The 19,769-nt window shown below is 36.7% G+C and overlaps 1 protein-coding gene and 1 pseudogene across 2 annotated transcripts; both read left to right on the top strand.

Moving 5' to 3' along the window:
- Positions 1–224: 224 nt before the first annotated feature.
- LOC311175567 (olfactory receptor 4F3/4F16/4F29-like) lies at positions 225–1,910 on the top strand (annotated as a pseudogene). The gene is made up of 2 exons: positions 225–440; positions 1,203–1,910. The product of its transcript is annotated as an olfactory receptor 4F3/4F16/4F29-like (transcript).
- Positions 1,911–10,651: 8,741 nt separating this feature from the next.
- Positions 10,652–11,590, top strand: LOC311175544 (olfactory receptor 4F3/4F16/4F29-like; the record flags this gene model as incomplete). Its single annotated transcript, XM_084240472.1, has 1 exon — positions 10,652–11,590. One exon carries the CDS (start codon positions 10,652–10,654, stop codon positions 11,588–11,590), a length of 939 nt encoding a protein of 312 aa, XP_084096598.1.
- Positions 11,591–19,769: the final 8,179 nt, after the last annotated feature.

The raw sequence follows: 19,769 nt of genomic DNA on the forward strand, positions 1-19,769 counted from the left end.
ATTTTTATCTCTAAGCTGAAAGTATAACGAAAAAAGAGTTATAAAAGGTTGATACATGACATTTGTTTTTTGGATGGAAGAGAATGAGTAGAAAGAAAAGCGGAGAGAAAACACAAAGGGTACTGCAAACAGAAAGCTAAGGAGTGATTTAATTCGCTGCATTTAAGCACATAAAAGATGATTTGAAAAAAAATATGGAATTTTTTACATTGCCAACAAATTCAATGGAGACAGCAAATCACTCTATGGTGAGAGAGTTTGTTTTCCTGCGACTCACCAATTTCTGGCACATACAACTTCTCCTCTTTGTATTCTCCTCCATGCTCTATGTGGCAAGCATGATGGGAAACTCCCTCATTATGCTCACTGTGATTTATGACCATCACTTACACTCACCCTTGTACTTTCTGTTGGCCAACCTCTCCTTCATTGAACTGGGGGTTTCTTCTTTATTTTTTTTTACACAGTAATTTTTATTTTTATTTTTATTTTTTTAATTTTATTTTTATATTCCCCAAACAATTGCAACCCCTTTATTTTGACCCCAATCCCTCCCCCTCCGCCCCCCACCACTCATAAAGTGTCTCTGGTTCACAGTTGTTTGTTGATTATGATTTTCACTTTCTTATAGATATTCATTTTCCTGGTCCCTTATTTAAGTTTTCTAGATTCCTGCTATGAGTGAGACCATCCGATATTTTTCTTTTTCTTTCTGGCTTATTTCGCTGAGCATGATCCCTTCCAGCGCCATCCATGTTGCTACAAATTGCATGTGTTTATCTTTTTTGAATGCTGAGTAATATTCCACGGTGTATATGTACCACATCTTCTTGATCCAGTCATCTGTTTTTGGGCATTTGGGTTGATTCCAAAGCTTAGCTATTGTAAACAGTGCTGCTGTAAACATAGGGGTGCAGCTGCTCTTTGGAGTTGATGTTTCTGTGTCATTTGGGTAAATACCTAGGAGTGGAATTGCTGGATCATATGGAAGTTCTATGTTTAGTAGGTCCAGAAATCTCCACACAGCTCTCCACAGTGGTTGGACCAGTTTGCACCCCCACAACAGTGCAGGAGAGTTCCTTTTTCTCCACAACCTCGGCAACGTTTGTTGTTGCTAGTTTTTTTAATATGTGCCATTCTCACTGGTGTTAGATGGTGTCTCATGGTAGTTTTGATTTGCATTTCCCTGATTACAAGTGAAGAGTGATGGGGTTTCTTCTGTCACTTCTCCCAAGATGATTTATGACTTTTTCAGGAAGTGTTAAATCATCACCTTTAGTGGCTGCATTACTCAAATATTCTTCATCCACATCATAGGTGGTGTGGAGATGGTGCTTCTCATTGCCATGGCCTTTGACAGATATGTGGCCAAATGTAAGACCCTCTACTACCCGACCATCATGAACCCGCAAATGTGCATCTTCTTTTTTGTGACTGCCTGTATGTTTGCCTTTATCCACTCCATGACTCAGTTGGTTTTTGTGATAAACTTACCTTTCTGTGGTCCCAATGATCTGGAGAGCTTTCACTCTGACCTTCCTCAAGCTCATCAAGCTTGCCTGCACAGACACCTACAGACTAGAGCTCATGGTCACAGCAAACAGTGGATTCGTTTCTATTGGCTCCTTCATCATACTGCCATTTCTTATGTGGTCATCATTCGCACTCTTCAGAAACACTCTTCAGGTGGTTCATCCAAGGCTCGATCCACAATTTCAGCTCACGTCATGGTGGTAGTCTTGTTTTTTTGTTCCACCAATATTTTTCTATGCATGGCCATCTCCCTACATATACCTAGATAAGCTCTGGGCATCTTTGATGCTGTTCTCACTCCTTTCCTTAATCCTCTTATTTATACATTCAGGAATCAAGAAATGAATGTGGCAATGAAGAGAGCATGCAGACAGTGAATTTCGGGAAGATCTCTAAGTGACTCATATTGTGAAGAACCCTTGTAATTGCTGGTGTTCATTATTGATGTTCAAACTCTGAAACTTTTTTGTTCTATCTTGATTTGGTTATATACAGTGATACTGAGTTTGTTTTGTCTTTCACTTAGAAGGGAGGTATATCACTTCTGAAAAGAGAGAAGTAGTTAGGTATGGACTAATTATAGTCAAAGTTTATACTAATCTTTAGTCCTAATTCCTAAGGAATAATACTTCTTTGAAATAATTATTAGAAGTACAAATACAGCATCTGTCCGCAGACAGGAATTCCAATTAGTACTCAGTGGGGGATTTGCTAAGAGAGAATGAACTGTTCTCCACTACATGCTGCAGATTGCTCATAGTCTTGCCCTCATTTGGGTGTCTGCCATGGCTGTGCAAGGGCAGAAGAATTTTTGACCCTATGTAGTGGGTTCACATCTTTGGGCAGAATCCATGTGACCTGTTCTTAGACAAAGAGCTGTGAAAACACCAGAATTTTTTCCTGATAAGCATGATACACAAATCCATTAAATTTTCATACCCCCACCCATGCTTTTTCCACACTACATTAAATTTATTGAGGTAAAGTAGATTTACATCATTGTATCTGCTTTGGGGGTTATAGGTTTAAATCACTACAAGTGTTTATTTTCATATCCTACCTATCACCAGTGCCCCAATCACCCTCTACCATGTTCTTTTGGGCCCTTTGCCTCCCCTATTGTCACCACACCTCCTTGCCTCTCTTCTTACAGCTTCAGTTTTGCAATTAGATGTTAACAGTTTACTACTGGTTTCATTTTTATGGACCTTTTATGTTTCTCCATATTCCACATAAAATTGAGACTATTTGGTTTTTCTCTTTCTTCTTCTCACTTATTTTACTTAGCATTATCCTCTCCAGTGCCATCCATGTTGTTGCAAATGGCAAGGGTTCATTTTTTTTTTTTATGCTGAGTAGTATTCTGTTACGTATATATCTCACATATTCCTAATCCATTCATCTGTCCTTGGACACTCAGGCTGCTACTATTTACCTATTGTAATTAGGGATATAATGAATATCTATCATATTGGCTGAGTGCTTTTGTATTCTTCAGGAAGTTACCTAGGAGTTGCTGAGTCATATAGGCTAGATCCATATTAACATTCTGAGAAACCTCTATGCTGTATTCCACAGGGTCTGATCAGACTACATTCCCAGGAACAGAGGACTAGGGTCTCTTTTTTCTTCATATTCTTGCCAACATTGTTGTTGCTTCTCTTTTTGATCTTGGCCATTCTTATGGGTGTGAGATAGTATCTCATTGTTGTTTTGATTGTAATTCCCTAATAATAAGAAATGATAAAACATTTTTTCAAGTGTCTATTTGTCATCTGTAAGTCTTTTGAGAACTATTTAGCTCTTTTCTGTCCTTTTTTTTGTTAAGTTGCATGAATTCTTTAGATATTTTGGATATCAATCCTTTGTCAGCTGTGTTATGTGTAAATCTTTTCTTTCTTTTGTTTTACTTTTGGTTTTTCTGTGCAGAAGCTTTTTAGTTTGACATATTCTCGTTTATTTATATTTGCCTTTATGTCTTTTGGCATTTAATTACCAAAGACATCTCTGAAGACAATGCTGTGAAGAGTTTTAGTTGTTTTTTTTTGTGTTTGTTTTATTGTATTTTATAGTTTCAGGTCTTACATCTTTGTTTTTAGTCCATTTTGAGTTAATTTTTGTGAAATGTGTGAAATTGTGAACTAATTTCAACCTTTTGTCTGTGGTTGTCCAGTTTTCCCAACAGCATTTGATGAAGAGACTTTCTTTCTGCAGTGCATACTCTTGGCTCCTTTGTCATAGATTAAATGTTCAGAGATGTTCATAGTGGGGGATTTGAGGAGCTCTCAATGCTATTATATTGATCTGCATGTATATTTTTGTTCCAATACAATACTTCTTTAGTCCCTACAGCTTAGTAGGGTTTGAAGCCCATGTTGTCTAATTTCTCATTTAAGGTGATCATTTCCTTATTTACTTTTTTTTCTGGTTGGTCCATCCATTTGTGAAAATGCGGGATTTAAGTCCCCAATGATTATTGTGTTACTGACACTGTCTGACACACATATAGATATCAGATATCAAAATTTTTTTTCCTTCCAGTGATAATAAGATGAATAGATAAAGAAACAGTCTAATAAAGCACATTATTTCCCATTTGAGAGAATGGTTTATATACTATTTGCTATAATGACATACCACCATCTGAGTAGCTGACAATAGAAATCATTGTCTCAGGTCCTGGAACTAGATGTTCAAAATTGAGGTGTTGACAGGTTGTCTCCTTAAAGGACTGTGAGGGAATGATTAGTTCCAGGTTTCTTTCATTGATTTGTAGATTGCTCTCTTTTCTCTGTTTCTTTTCACATACTCTGGTCTCGATGCATGCCTTAACAGTGTCCACGAGTTCAATCCCTGGTTGGCCAGGGAGCAACCCACATGGCACAGCAGATCTCTCCTGTCCCACCCGCTGCTCCCCTCAGCAGTATATTTCAGTCCGTCTGCCTGTTCTGTTCCCCGTTCTGTCTCTGGTGAATCCTCTCACCCCCCTGCATCGCTGGCCTGTACCCCCGCTCTTGTATGCATAAATAAATAAATCTTAAAAAAAATAAAATAGGGCCTCCCTGTTGGTGCAGTCGGTTGAGCGCCTTGCTGTTAAGCTGTCCGCAGCTTCTGCAGTGTGGGTTTGATCCTGGCCAGCTAGAAAGAATTCTGCATGGTGCTGCAGACCTCTCCTGTTGTGCCTGCTGCTCCCCTCAGTAGTGTATTTCTGTAGTCTGCCTATTCTGCTCCCTGTTGTGTCTCTGGTGAATCCTCTCACCTCCTGTGCCTCTGTCCCGAGCCCCAGCTCTTGTATAAAAATAAATAAATCTTTTATAAAAATAAAGAAAAAAAGTAAACCACTAAAAAAATAAAGGACACGCATCATGAAGGACTCTCCAGGTAGATGGCATCAGAGGAAGTTCCCTGCTTTACTCTGGGGAGAATGGGCTGAGGGCAGATAACACTGAACAAGAAGTTCCTATGATATGGGGTGAAACCAGAGTAACTCATGGTCACCAGGGACTAACATTGACCAAATGTGCCAGAAGAGACAAGAATGAAAATAATCTCTGGGTAAAAGAGGAGTCAGTAGGGAAAGAGGTATCCACTATGGTGGAAACCATGGTTCAAACGGTGGACCCACAAATTCACAGCTAACACCACTCTCAATGATGAGAAACTGAAAACTTTTCCTCTAATATCTGGTACAAGACAAGGATGTCCCTTTTCACCACTACTACTGTAATGTAAATCCCAGCTAGCGTATTTAGGCAAAAGGATATAAAAGGAATTCACATTGGGAAAGAAGTAGAGCTGTCATTATTTGCAGATGACATGATATTACAGATAGAGAACCCTAAAGATTGCATTCCAAAACTAAGTGAAACAATAAATCAATTCAGCAAAGTGGCAGGATACACAATCAATACACAAGCATCAGCTGCCTTCCTATATGCAAACAATGAGCCTGAGGAAGAAATTAAAGAAGCAATCCCAATTTTATTTACATCAAGAAGAATTTAATATCTAAGAGTAAACTTGACAAATGATGTGATGGATCTATACAGTGAAAACTGTGACATACTGTTAAAAGAAATAGAGGACACTGAGAAATGGAAAGATAGCACCCTCATGGATTGGAAGAATAACGTTGCAAAATGACCATCCTACCCAAAGCAATATGCAGATTCAATGCTATCTCTAACAAAGTTTCACTGGAATTCTTCAAATAAATAGAACAAACATTACTGAAATTCCTATAGAACCACAAAAGACCCTGACTAGCTAAAGCAAACCTGACACAAAAGAAGAAAATTGTGGTATCAGACCCCTGTAGTACAAAGCTATAATTATCAAAATAGAATGGTCCTGGAACAAAAGCAGACACACAGACCAATGGAATATAAAAATGGGGATTGGGACTATGACAATGATGTTTCATTCTGATTAACTTTCCTTTTCTCCTCTATCCCATTCATAATAAATCCACTGTATGCGGCCAATATTTTAGGTTTATTCTCCAAAGACACCAATATTATTTACTCTATCATGCTCAATTTCCTCACTTTTGGGCACTATTTGTCCTGTCCTGCTTGTTTCTGATGTAAAAGACAAGAGTGGATTCAGAAGGTAAAGGATAGTTTCAAATGTCTCTTCCGTTTTAATCTCACAATCTTTCTTCTATTTGTTTTGTGGCTTGAGAATTTGATCTTAATGGGCTGCATCAACAGGTTGCCTTGTCTCTATTTTTTGGTTTGTTTGGCCAATATGGAGCTTTAGTAAGTGAACAGATGAGGGAAGATGATGACTAAGATCAGGTTATTGGAATTTATTCCTCCTCCTTAGAATCAAGTAGGCTAGCTGTATTTTTCTGCTGCGATTCTCCTAGGCTTTACATCCGGTTTCTGTCCTTGTCCCTTTAGCTTAAGAGTTGTAATGTTGGATCTGTCATTACTAGCCTCAGATATTCCCCTTTCCCCTTGCTTCCACTCATGCTTTGTAAAATTCACCTTTTAAAACTCTTTTCCAGTTACCTGACTTCACTGTGCTAACTTTTGTCCTGGCTAGATCCTGACACATACAAGTGTACAAAAATGAAAGAAAATTGTTTTCTCATCTAACAACCTTGTATTTTACCTAAAAATACTGAAGTAATTCTTGGAAAACTTTTATTATGTTTTATTGAGATACAAATATACCACATGCTGTTTTGCTAGTCATAGTTTTAATCTGCGGTGTGTAGTGTTTGTGTTTAATTATTTAGTCTGTATTTGCTTTTTAGTGACATCAGAGAATGTGACTATGTATGGATGTAACATAATTTCCTTATTCAACTTTAATTGATACATTAAATAATATATCAGTTGTTTTACTTTTAAACTCTATTCATTGAACTTCTGTGGAACTAAATTTCTGTGTACTTCATAATTACTCAGTACATGTTCCTTAACAAATACAGTCATTATATATACTACTACAATTTAAATAATACTCAGAATTAAGTATCTAAGCTATTTGGGAATGATTAAGATGGCTGTGGTTAATTTTTTGAGTAAATATTTACTTATTTGCAGATAATTGTCACTTGTAATTGTAAAATACAATTTTTACAGTATTTGTAAAATCCTGTACAAATACTACCAGTATTTGTAAAATATTCCAGTATTTGTAAAATATACAGCACAGTGGCACAAAAATATTAACCACAAAGCGAGGATTCCACTCTTATTTTCTCTTCTTCTCTAGGGTATTATTAGGAGCTTTTTTGGACATTTGGATGCTCTGGTCAAACCAAACAGATTCCTAGGGACCAGGTCCCCTGACCCGTAAGTTCCTTCTTGACGCAAGTGTTTGTAGTATCACCTGATTTCTCTTTTAAAGCACTCCTAATCAGTTTCATTTCCACATATGGCAAGATTTAATGGCACTTTGCATTAGAAGTTAAAGGGAAATCTAAGACTCCATGAATGTGTTCTTTTCTTTAGCAGGTAAAATGGAAGAATGGGAATTTATAACAATAAGAAAAGTGGCTCTAGTGTCAGCGACGATACTTTTATTGGAATTGCTATGGATGAGAGTCATATCCTCAAGTACATGAATGATATCCTGTGCAGAGTAGATAGTGTCCGGGGTAACCAATTGACTACTAGTGGAAAATAACTGTAAAAAGGGTATTGATATGTTGGAGAATGTTAACTGATGTTGACTTTTATGTAGAGTTACACAGCAGTAGGGTGTGAAAAATATTAGACAGTCAAATGACTTATATTGTTTTGAATTCAGAACTCTGCTGCCAGTAATAATTACATGAATGTTTCTCACTCTCTGCAATTTACTAAACAGGTAAGAAAAAATGGTTATTCAAGACATCAATAAAACAGGGGTAACAGTAATTTTTTTCCCAAAAGAGATGAAGTACAAATTGATGCTCTTATGTGAAAAGGAAAGGAAATTTAAGTAATGGGTACATTTGCAAGATGGGAGTGTCTTGTGGGCATCTGAACAGAAGCGTGATCCAAAGACCAAAGCTGACTAAATCATTTCTAGTGTAAATTTTATGTCAAAATATGTGGAAATTTACAAACAGAATTAAAACTACTGAGACATAAAATTAGTTTTTCTGCTCTCTTCAGTACTTCACAACTTCAGAACTTTAAGTGTAGATTCTGTCTCTGAACCTTAAGTGGAATTCAAAAAGTTTTAGAGAAAAGTTAATAAATGTGATTTTTTTTCCAAAGGGGAGGAATATGAGAAAAGATCTTAAGGGGAAACATGCCGAAAAATTACATTTTTGAGTCTTGGAAACAGAAGGTGAAGAGCTTGTTGAGATTATATTTATGAAAATTTAATCAGAAGGGACACTACACACTATTTATAATGTACACAGTTATAAAAAAGAAAGAAATGGTTTTAAGTAATGGGAGGCTGGCTTTTACCTAGGTCTGAAGAAAGATTTTGTGAACATCTGAAAGATAAAAGGGACATTTTAGTTAAAGGGGGTTCTAACCTTTCGATGCCTTAAGATTGAGAAGGAAATTTATATGAATGATGGTTTAGATTTTCAAACTTAGGAGATATCTTTGATCTCTCTTATCTTGATGATTTTATTATTTGGAAACCAGACATCAATAATTTATTAATATAAAGGATTAAATATCTGGGAATGTGTTTCTGGAGGTGGGTCCAGAGAAAGGATTGCCACAATAAAAAGCAAAGCGCTAATAGACTAAAGTGAATGGTTATAGTGCATATATTTGAGGGAAAAAAAGTTATCTTACATATAAAACTACCTATAAAGAACTAGGAATAGGAACACAAAGGAAAAAGTTGTGAATCTGATTAGAGTATGAAGAATTGGTAGGAAAGGGATTTTAAACATTATAGCCTGTGTTTACTGTGATGTATGGATTACATTCTCTCAGAGAGAAGAGCAGAGAGTGGGGATGGTGAAAGGGAAGTAGGGTAAGAAGCACTAATATATTTAAAGGCATGGAGGTTTATGAAGTATGTGATATTGTCAGATAATAAACAGGTATTACTAGATCATGGGTCGCAAAAAAAAGGAAGTAGGAAAAAGAGAAAATTAGGTGGAAAGAACCAGACTCCAAACTGCTTTAAATGGTCTATTACAAGGTTGTAGTTCAACTGGACGACATATGTCATCCATCACTTTATGGGGCTTGCAGCCTAGTTGGGAAGAAGAAACTAAACAAATAATAAAAAATAGAAGTTGTGGTATGTACTGCTAAGAAATAGTGTTAATTAAGAGCAAATCAATTGAAGTTAGGCGTGATAGTTTAACTTCTATCACTAACAAAACATGAATATTGTACTAATCCTAAATACTTATTGAACTATTTTCTGTTGTGGAAATTTGATGTTTGCAACCATTAGTGTTTTATTTTCTTGTTCATCATTCATTATGCTTTGTGTTGAGTGCTCTTTTGGCAAGCAAATTACAAAGAGAAGTAAACAAAATCTGCTGAATGCCTAATGCAGTCATATGATTAAGATACATTAATTATTTTACCAAAAAAATGCATAGATGAGTAATCTAAGGTTCAAAGAGTCTGAGTCACTTGCCCAAGACCAACCTGTCAGTGGTTGACCCAAAGCGAATATCCTGATAATCTAAATCCCAAACCCATATTCTTTCTATTAAACTATGCTGTTTCTCTAAATAAGAGTAAAGGATTACAAGATAGTGTGATAAGTCCTCTTGTAGAGTTTTGTACAAAGCAATTTCCACTAGATTATGATTCATGTTACGGTTTTAAACATTCCAAATCATGTGCTAACTGCCCTAAGACAGTGTTTCTGAAACTATCCATGTTGAAGGATAAGCCTTTTTCTTTAATTTTCTGATTTTCATAGACCAATTACTTTAGTAAAAGACAAAATCAGAAACCTGGGTATCAAATTGCTGGAGAACTTGCTAACACTCACATTCATTTTCTGTATTCAATTTGCGTAATATTATGCAAACTCTAACAGGTAGTTCATGAACCTGCACATTTCTTTGGACTATTTTTTCATTGCTTCAGAGAACCCACTCTTGAATAAGTCATAAATTGCCTTTAAGAAGCTTAGTTTACTTGGTGAATTAGAACTGTACTCAGTTGATTGTAGTACAATAAAGCAAATACTAGTAATAATGAAGGAATATTTCATAAATACAGTAAACAAGTAAGTTTGAAGATAAATACATTTGCAGTGCTAGGAAAATAGGATTGATCTCACTGTGAGATGAAGGGTTAGGCTTAGAAGGGTTTGTATTAGTGACTATGTCTGTTATTTGGGCAGGTTCATATTAGAACAAATGTATAAAGATTTGGGTTAGAATTCTTGTTATTCATGTTGATGATTTTGAATCTCATGAGTAATATCATGGCATCAGCCTTAGGAGGAAGTAGAGGGCTTTTAAATGCAGAGATAAATTGGTGGTGGGGAGCTCCAAATGATAGCTAACAATCTATCTGTATGATCTCATTTCAGAAATCATAGGCATATTAGGCCATTTTAATGCTAAAGTAGAATTAGAAATTTATCACTAAGACTTCTATTAATTTATAACTAACATATCATAATTCATATTTTCACCTATTGTTGTCCTCAGTCATCACTGGCAACAAAGTCAATGGAGAGGGCAAATCACTCTTTTGTGACAGAATTTGTTTTCCTGGGACTCACCAATTCCTGGAAGATTGAAATTTTCCTTTTTGTGTTCTCCTCAACCCTTTATATTTCCTGCATAATGGGAAACTGCCTCATTATGCTCACTGTGATTTCTGACCCTCACTTACACTCCCCCATGTACTTTCTGTTGGCCAACCTCTCTTTCATTGACCTTGGAGTTTCTTCTGTCACTTGTCCTAGGATGATTTATGACCTGTTCAGAAAACCTAAAATCATCTCTTTCAGTAGCTGCATTACACAAATATTCTTCATCCACCTTATTGGTAGTATGGAGATGGTGCTGCTCATCGCCATGGCCTTTGACAGATATGTGGCCATATGTAAGCCCCTCCACTACCTGACCATCATGAACCCACAGATGTGCATCTTCTTTGTAGTGGCTGCCTGGATAATTGGCATCATTCACGCCATAGTTCAACTGGTTTTTGTGCTAGACTTACCCTTCTGTGGTCCTAATGTGCTGGATAGCTTTTACTGTGATCTTCCTCGGTTCATCAAACTTGCCTGCACAGATACCTACAAACTACAGTTCATGGTCACAGCAAACAGTGGATTCATCTCTGTCGGCTCCTTCATCATACTGCTCATTTCTTATGGTGTCATCATTCTCACTGTTCAGAAACATTCTTCGGGTGGTTCTTCCAAGGCTCTGTCCACACTTTCAGCTCACATCACGGTGGTAGTCTTGTTCTTTGGTCCACTGATATTTTTCTATACATGGCCATCTCCCTCCACATACCTTGATAAGTTTCTGGCCATCTTTGATGCTATTATTACTCCTTTCCTGAATCCTATCATTTACACATTCAGGAATCAAGAAATGAAGGTGGCAATGAAGAGAGTATGTAGTCAGTTAGGGAATTTCAGGAAGATCTCTTAAGTGACACATTGTGAAGAACTCTTGTTTATTGTTGGTGTTTATTATTGTTGATGTTCAAACTCAGAAACTTTTTTTTGTCCTACCTTGATTTGGTTATACACACTGATACTAATTTTTTGTTCATTTCAGAGAGAGGGGTGTTAACTTTTGAAGCAAGTATATATATATATATATATATATACACACACACATATATATATAAAGTATTTATAAGAAAAGATTATAATAATCTGGAACCTAAATTCCTATGGAATAATATTTATATTAGTTAAGGTTTAGACATATGTAACAGGACAAGCTTTCTAAGGTCATCAACCTGGGAGAAGTATCTCCCAATCCATTCTAAATACAATTTGACCTTATATTAATTTTCTCCATCTGCAAACATCCTGTATCCAAATATGATCGCATACACAGCTTTGTGGGGGAGGTGTTAGGATTTCAAATATATCTATTTGATAGAAATCAACCCACAAATGTAGTATTACTAGTACAGGTATCTGAGAACAAGAATAGTTGTAGCATAGTTACTGGTCAGTTAGATAACTAACTAAATTTTATTTTATTTTTTAAAAAGATTTATTTATTCCTGCATACAAGAACTGGGGTGTAAACCAGAAGTGTGGGGGGTGAGAAGATTCACCAGAGAGAGTGGGGAGAAGAACAGGAGTATCTACTGAAATACACTGCTGAGGGGAGCAGCGGGCAAGGCAGGAGAGGTCTGCTGCACCATGTGGGTTGCTCTCTGGCCAGCTGGGGATTGAACTCGTGCTGCAGTGGGTGTTGATAGCTTGACAGCATTGTCTTTAACCTCTGTACCACCAGAAAGGCCCTAACCAAATTTTAAAAGTAATGGAACATATAATGTTAACATAAAGCACAAAAGCTATTCTTGTGAATGAGAAAGGCCTCTGCTTATAGGAAGATTACCCAGAAGGCAGAGAATAACATTTATTACCTTTAGTCAACAACAGAATGAATATACCAAAATAAATTTGTCATGTCATTTGACAGAGAGAAAATCAGATCACAGTCTTGCTTCAATATTGTATTTGATGGCAAACATTCCACATTAAAAAAAAAAACAGTAACACCTTACGTGTCTCATGACAGATGAGTCAATTAAAGAGATGTGGTATGAATACACAATGGAATACAACTCAGGTACACAAATGGTGAACTCTGGCCATTTCCTACAATATATATGGAACAGAAGGGGATTATGCTAAATGAAATAAGTAGGAAGGAGAAAGATAAACACTGGGTGACTTTACTCATGTAGAATATAAGGAAAAATAAGGGAAAAGATGAAGTAAAACCCAAAGAATGCTAGAAATCTGTAGAATTGAGACTACCAGAAGTGGAGCTTTGAACTGATGAGGAAAGAGAAGAAGGAGCCCAATGGAGGAGGAATACAATAGTTTGTACAGTGTTGTAAACCACTGTTATCTCAATAAAAAAAATAATAGGGTAATAAACATAAAACTATCAAAGCTGAGCTGTGTATAGTTTGACAAAATATTCACATATATTAGTGCTTGTTTTAACTATTTGAAAATATGTGTTTTTCTTCCTTGATAAACAATCAATTGTATACTCAATTATTTTTTTCACTATAATTACTTCAAGTACAATCTATGTCATCCATTTTGTGATTTTTATTGCACGTTACGGCTTTTTAATTCAGACAATAAGTAGCCAATTACTAAAATACTACAGCCTGACAGTAGCATAAGTGGTAAAATTGACATAAATAAAAGAGACTCAGAATAGAACTGGCCTCAATTACTAATAAAATTAGAACAAATGGGTTTGCAGGCAAGGAGCAGCAGGTTGGAGATGGTAATATGCATGGAACATTACTAAGGGGAGACATTACGGGTAGGGAGAAATTTTGCTAAATTAACCTAAATGGATTCTTGCCGAAGGCAGACCAGCTTCTGCAACATGAGTTCAATCCCCGTCCAGGGAGATGACCCACATGGTGCAAGCAGACCTCTACTGACTCACCTGCTGCTCCCCTCAGCAGTGTATTTCAGTCAATCTGCCTGTTCTGTTCCCCCCTCTGTCTCAGGTGAATCCTCTCAACCCCCCACCCACGCATCTCTGGCCTGTACCCCAGCTCTTGTATGCATAAATAAAAATATAAATCTTAAAAAAAAAACAGTCCAAATTATCTATCATCTGTCATCTAACTAAGAATAGGTCCTCTCACCTGAAAGGAGAATAATGATGTAAGAAAATAAATAAATCATAACAAATAAAATTTAAAAAATATGGAACTTATATTAAAAAAGGAGAGAGAATTGGTCCTCAGTATCTCAAGAGAGATTATCAAACAACAGATCATGAAACTAAGTTCATAATCTTTTTTACCACCAATGAGGAGTAACCTAACCTGTCACACCTATGCAAAAAAGGATTGGAACCAAATTGGGTCAAGAATCAAAACCAAAGTGGTTGAACCAGTTTGCACCCCCACCAGCAGTGCAGGAAAATTCCTTTTTCTCCACAACCTCGCCAACATTTGTTGTTGCTAGTTTTTTTAATATGTGCCATCCTCACTGGTGTAAGATGGCATCTCATTGTAGTTTTGATTTGCATTTCCCTGATTACAAGTGATGTTGAACATTTTTTCATATGCCTGTTGGCCATTTGCATTTCCTCTTCAGAGAAGTTTCTTTTTAGCACTTCTGCCCATTTTTTTCACTGGATTATTTTCTTTGTTTTGTTGAGTTTCATCAGCTCTTTGTAGATTTTTGTGATCAGTCCAACTTTCTTAAAACATCTATTTAGAAGCTAGCCAACCTTTTTCATTTGATTATTTATTTATATATATTTTACATCACCATTCTTTTTTTTTTTTCTTTTTTTTTTTTTAGTGTTTGCTTTCTTTTCTCAGGTGTAGTCCCCACAGAATTCCCACCACCAGTTCATCTGTGCACCATCACCATAGTCCCATGTGCTCTTCCCGCCCTCACTTTGATCCCTCTCCCTCCCTCTCCCCTACAGAATGCCCATGGAGATTTCTTGACCTACTGAACATAGAGCTTCCATATGATCCAGCAATTCCACTCCTTGGTATTTACCCAAATGACACAGAAACAGTAATTCCAAAGGCACCTGCATGCCTATGTTTATAGCAGCACTATTTACAATAGCTAAGATATGGAAACAACCCAAATGCCCCAAAATAGATGACTGGATCAAGAAGATGTGGTACATATACACCATGGAATAATACTCAGCAATCAAAAAAGATAAACACATGCGTTTGCAGCAACATGGATGGAGCTAGAAGGGATTATGCTCAGTGAAATAAGTCAGAAAGAAAAAGAAAAATACTGGATGGTCTCACTCATAGCAGGAATTTAGAAAACTTAAATAAGAGGCCAGGAAAAAGACCAATCAATGCAAAGTAAAAATCAAAATCAACAAGCAACTGTAAATCAGAGACACACTATGGGGGGGGGATTAGGGAGGGGCGGGGAGAGGAAGAACTAGAGTCAAAATAAAGGGGGTTTGCAATCGTATGGGGAATATAACCAAAATGAAATGCATACATTGTACAAAGATGAAAAATGATGTAAGAATTATATAAAATAAAATATTCAAAAGAGTAAAAATAAAAAAAGAATCAAAACCAAATCAAACAACAAATACAATTCACCAAAGCAGAACCTCCCCCTTCGCCCCTCAACAGAGTGTCAGGAAGCTAAAGTTTTAGTGCTGCAATGGGAAGCAAGAAGAGTCATGCCCAGGCTTCAACACTTGGTGAGGTACATTCCATGGGAAAAGTGGGTTGGCTTCAGAAATCTGTATAAGCTCATTGTACATCTTCTATAGCAATTCCTTATGGGATATATGATGTGAAAATATTTTCTTCCATTCAGAAGTGTATTTCTTTGTTTTGGTCACTGTCTCTTGCATTTTACAGAAGATTTTTAGTTTGGTATAATCCAAGTTGTTTATTTTCTTCATTATTTTTCTTGCTTCTGGAGACAAGTCCACAAATATGTTTCTGAGGTTTAATGGAGTACTTTGCCTATGTTTTTGCCTATGTATTTTATGGTTTCAGATATTATATCCAACTATTTTATAAATTTTGAGTTGATTTTTTTGTGTATTGTGTGAATTAACGGTATAATTTCATTCTTTTGCATTTGGCAGTCCAGTTTTCCCAGCACCATTCACTGGAGGTTTTCCTTGTTTCTGTGTATTTTGCTCCTTTGTCATATAGTAGTTATCCACAAATGCATGATTTTATTTCTGGGATCTCAATGCAATCCTATTGGTCTGTGTGTCTGTTTTTGTTCTAGTACCATGCTGTTTTAATCATTATGGTTTAATAGCATAGTTTAAATCCTGGAGTGTTATACTCCATTTTCTCCCATTGTAGTCAGGAGAGTTTTGTCTATTCAGGGTTTTTTTTTTTGTGGTTCTATATGAATTTCAGTAATCTTTGTTCTGTTTCTTTCAAGTATGCCATTGGGATTTTTATTGGGATTGCATTGTGTCTATAAATTGGTCTGGGTAGGATGGCCATTTTCACAATGTTTACTCTTCCAAACTATGAGAAAGACTATTTTTTTCATTTCTTTGTATCTACTATTTCTTTTAACAGTATTTTATAGTTTTCCTTGTAATGGTCGTTTACTTCCTTTGTTAGGTTTATTCTCAGGTATTTAATTATTTTTGGTGAGATTGTAAATGGGATGGCTTACTTAATTTCTTCTTCTAGTTCATTATTTGTATATAGGCTAACTAATGATTTTTGTGTGTTAATTTTGTATACTGATGCTTTGTTGAACTGGTTTATTATTTCCATTAGTTTTACCATGGAGTGTTTGGGGTTCTCTTTGTATATTATCAAATCATCTACAAATAATTACTGTTTTACTTCTTTCCAATTTGGATTCCTTTTATTGCTTTCTCTTGCCTAATTGCTTTAGCTAGTACTTCTTGTTTTTTTTTTTCTTTTTAAAGATTTATTTATTTATACAAGCACTGGGTACAGTCAGAAGCGCCGGAGGGTGAGAGAATTCACCAGAGCCAGAGGGGAGTGCAGAGCAGGCAGACTGACGAAGTACACTGCTGAGGGGAGCAGCGGGCGGCAGGAGAAGTCTGCACGCCATGTGGGACTTGCCCGGTGGCCGGGGATCGAACCGGAGTTGCAGAGGCTGCAGGCAGCTTTGAAACCCAGCGCTCAACCGCTGCACCACCGGGGAGGCCCTCTAGCTAGTACTTCTAATACTATGAGTAGTAGTGGTACAAGTGTCTTGTACCAGATCTCAGTGGAAATGCTATCAGTTTTCACCATTGAGAATACTAGCTATGTGTTTGTCATATATGGTTTTTATTATGTTAAGATATGTTTCAAGGATTTTGTATGCAGAACCTTATCAAAAGTTTTCTCAGCATCTACTGATATGCTAATGTATTTTCTCTTTCCTTTTTTGTTGATGTGGTGTATTACATTGATTGATTTTCAGATGTTGAATCATCCTTGTGTTCCTGGTATAAATCCCACTTGGTCATGGTGTATAATCTTTTTAATGCACTATTGGATCAGTTTGCTAAAATTTTATTGAGGATTTTTGCAATTGTGTTCATTAGGGAGATTGGTCTATAGTTTTCTTTCTTTGTGTTGTCTTTTTTTGGTTTTGGTATTAGTATGATGTTGGCCTCGTAAAATATGTTTGGAAGAATTCCTTCTTGCTCAGATGGGTATTAGTTTATCTTTGAAGGTTTGAGAGAACTCAGTTATGAAGCCATCTGGTCCTGGGCCATTGCTTTTTGGGAAAGTTTTGACCACTGTTTCAATTTCCTAGTTTATGATTGGTTTGTTCAGGTTTTCTATTTCTTCCCTATGTAGTTTTGGATGATTGTATAATTCTAAGAATCTGTCCTTTTTGTCTAGGTTGTTGACTTTGTTTGCATATTATTCTCTCAATTTCTGGAGTGTCTGTTGTAGCTTCTCTTTCATTTTTGTTCCTATTTATCTGAGTTTTCTTTGTATTTTTCTCAGTGAGCCTAGCTAAATAAAGGTTTGCCTATTTTTTCAAAGAACCAGCTTTTGGTTTCATGGACCTATTGGACACGCTTTGATTTCTATTTCATTTATTTCTGCTCTAACTTTTATTATAATATTTCCTTCCTTCTATTGGCCTTTGAAAATTTTTTGTTCTTCTTTTTCTAGTTTCTTCAGATGAGAGACAAAGTTTCTTGTTTGGGCTCTTTATAGTGTCTTAATTTTGGCCTGTGTTACTATATACTTACCTTTTAGGGCTGCTTTTGCCATGTCAATGCATTCTGATAGGATGTGTCCTCACTATCACTTGCCTTGAGGTATCTTTTTATTTCTCCTTTGATTTCCCAATGTTACTCAGTCATGTATTATTCAGTCTCTATGTATTAAAACATTTCCTTGTTTTCTTTTTGTAGGTGATTTGTAGTTTAGCACCTTTATGATTAGAGAAGATGTGTGGTATGATTTCTGTCTCATCAATTTGTTGATGTTTGTCTGTGAATCAATTTGTGGTCAATCCTGATTAATGACCCATGTGCAGTCAAGAAAAATGTGTGTTTGGTTTTTTTGGGTGTAGTGCCCTGTAAATGTCTATCAGATCCATATGGTTTAGCTCTATGTTTAGGGTAACTGTCATATATTTTCTGACTCACTGATCTAGTGCTTCTTTAGAGATCTGATATTAGTCTAATCATTGTTCCTTTATAGGTTATCTGTTTCTTTGACCTTATCAGTTTCATTATTTTTCTTTGTCTTGGATACTTGGGAATTTTACTATTATGTGTCATGCTGTAGTTTTCCTTTCATCTAGGTAGCTGGATGTTAATTTTGTTTCTTGTATTTTATTGTTCATTTCCTTCTTCAGGTTTGGGAAGTTTCCCTCCACTATCCCTAAATAGATTCTTAGCTCCTTCTTTCTCTTTTTCTGGGGTTCCTGTGAGTCTTATATTTCTTTTCCTCATGGTGTCAGATGATTATTGAAGTTTCTTCATTCTTTTTCCATTTTTCCTTTTATATCTCTCTTCTTACCTCTTTCATCTTCAAGATCACTGACTCCTTCCATTTGATTTATTCTATGTCCATGACTTTCTCCAGAATTTTTCCTTCCTCCTGCAAGTTTGTCCTTTTCCTGTTTAAAGTCACAATTCTGATCTTTTGTGTGTTATGTTCCTCATAGTATTCATTTCCTTTTTTGGATTTAATTTGTGTTGTTCCCATTATTTAGCATTCTTATTCATGGTCATCTTAAATTCCATGTCTGGTAAGTGAAGAGGCTCTTCTATGTCTTTGTGGTTTGGTTCTGGGATTTTATTTTCTCTTTGTCCTGTATTGTTGCCCTGAGGACTTCTTGGCCATTTATATTTTTCTTTCTCTCCACTGCTTGCTTTGTTTTCATTCTGCTGTAGTTGGGGTTTCTGTCATGTATGAGTCCTTCTCTCCCACAATTCTGGGCATTTCCTTGATGTTGGGCACAGCTAATGGAGTCTTGTTGGAACTAGGGTGGTGCTAGAGCCTCAGTGCATCACTCCTGGGCCTTGTACTGGTGGCAAGAGGGGCTGGGTCATGCTGGGTCCTTGACTCGCCTAGGAGTAGTAGCGCAGGGCATATCTCTAGTGGCCAGGAGTGCAGAGGGTTGCTGAAGATCCCTGATATAGTATGAGGCCCAGAGTGGGGCTTGAGTCTGTTCCCAAGGGGTTGGTGGCTGAGTATTGAATGGAATGCATTTCCCAGGTGTGGCTGTGGTGCATGGTGGAAGGTAGGCCCTTTAAGGTTCAGATTGAAATTTGTGTCTGCTCCTGAAGCGCTGGAGGAGTGTTCACTGAGGGAGGTAGCGTGAAGGGGCACAGCTAGGGGCTTGAATCTGCTCCTGAGGAGATGGTAACTGGGCCTGGAGACAGGGGTCTGTACAGGGGGGTGCGGAGGATTCCTGATGTAGAGGAAGGCCCTGTGAGGCCCAGGATCCACTACTATTTAAATAACACTAAAAAATTAAGTATCTTGGCTACTTTGGAGATGATCAAGGTGACTGCAGTTAAGTTTTAGAGTTATTAATTAACCTACTCACAGGCAATTATCACTTGTAATTGGCAACTACCAGAATCTGTAAAATATACAGCAAATTGGCACAAAAATATTAAGCACAAAGTGAAG

The sequence above is a fragment of the Talpa europaea genome, assembly GCF_964194135.1.
Source record: "Talpa europaea genome assembly, chromosome: 8".
NCBI classification, from domain to species: domain Eukaryota; kingdom Metazoa; phylum Chordata; class Mammalia; order Eulipotyphla; family Talpidae; genus Talpa; species Talpa europaea.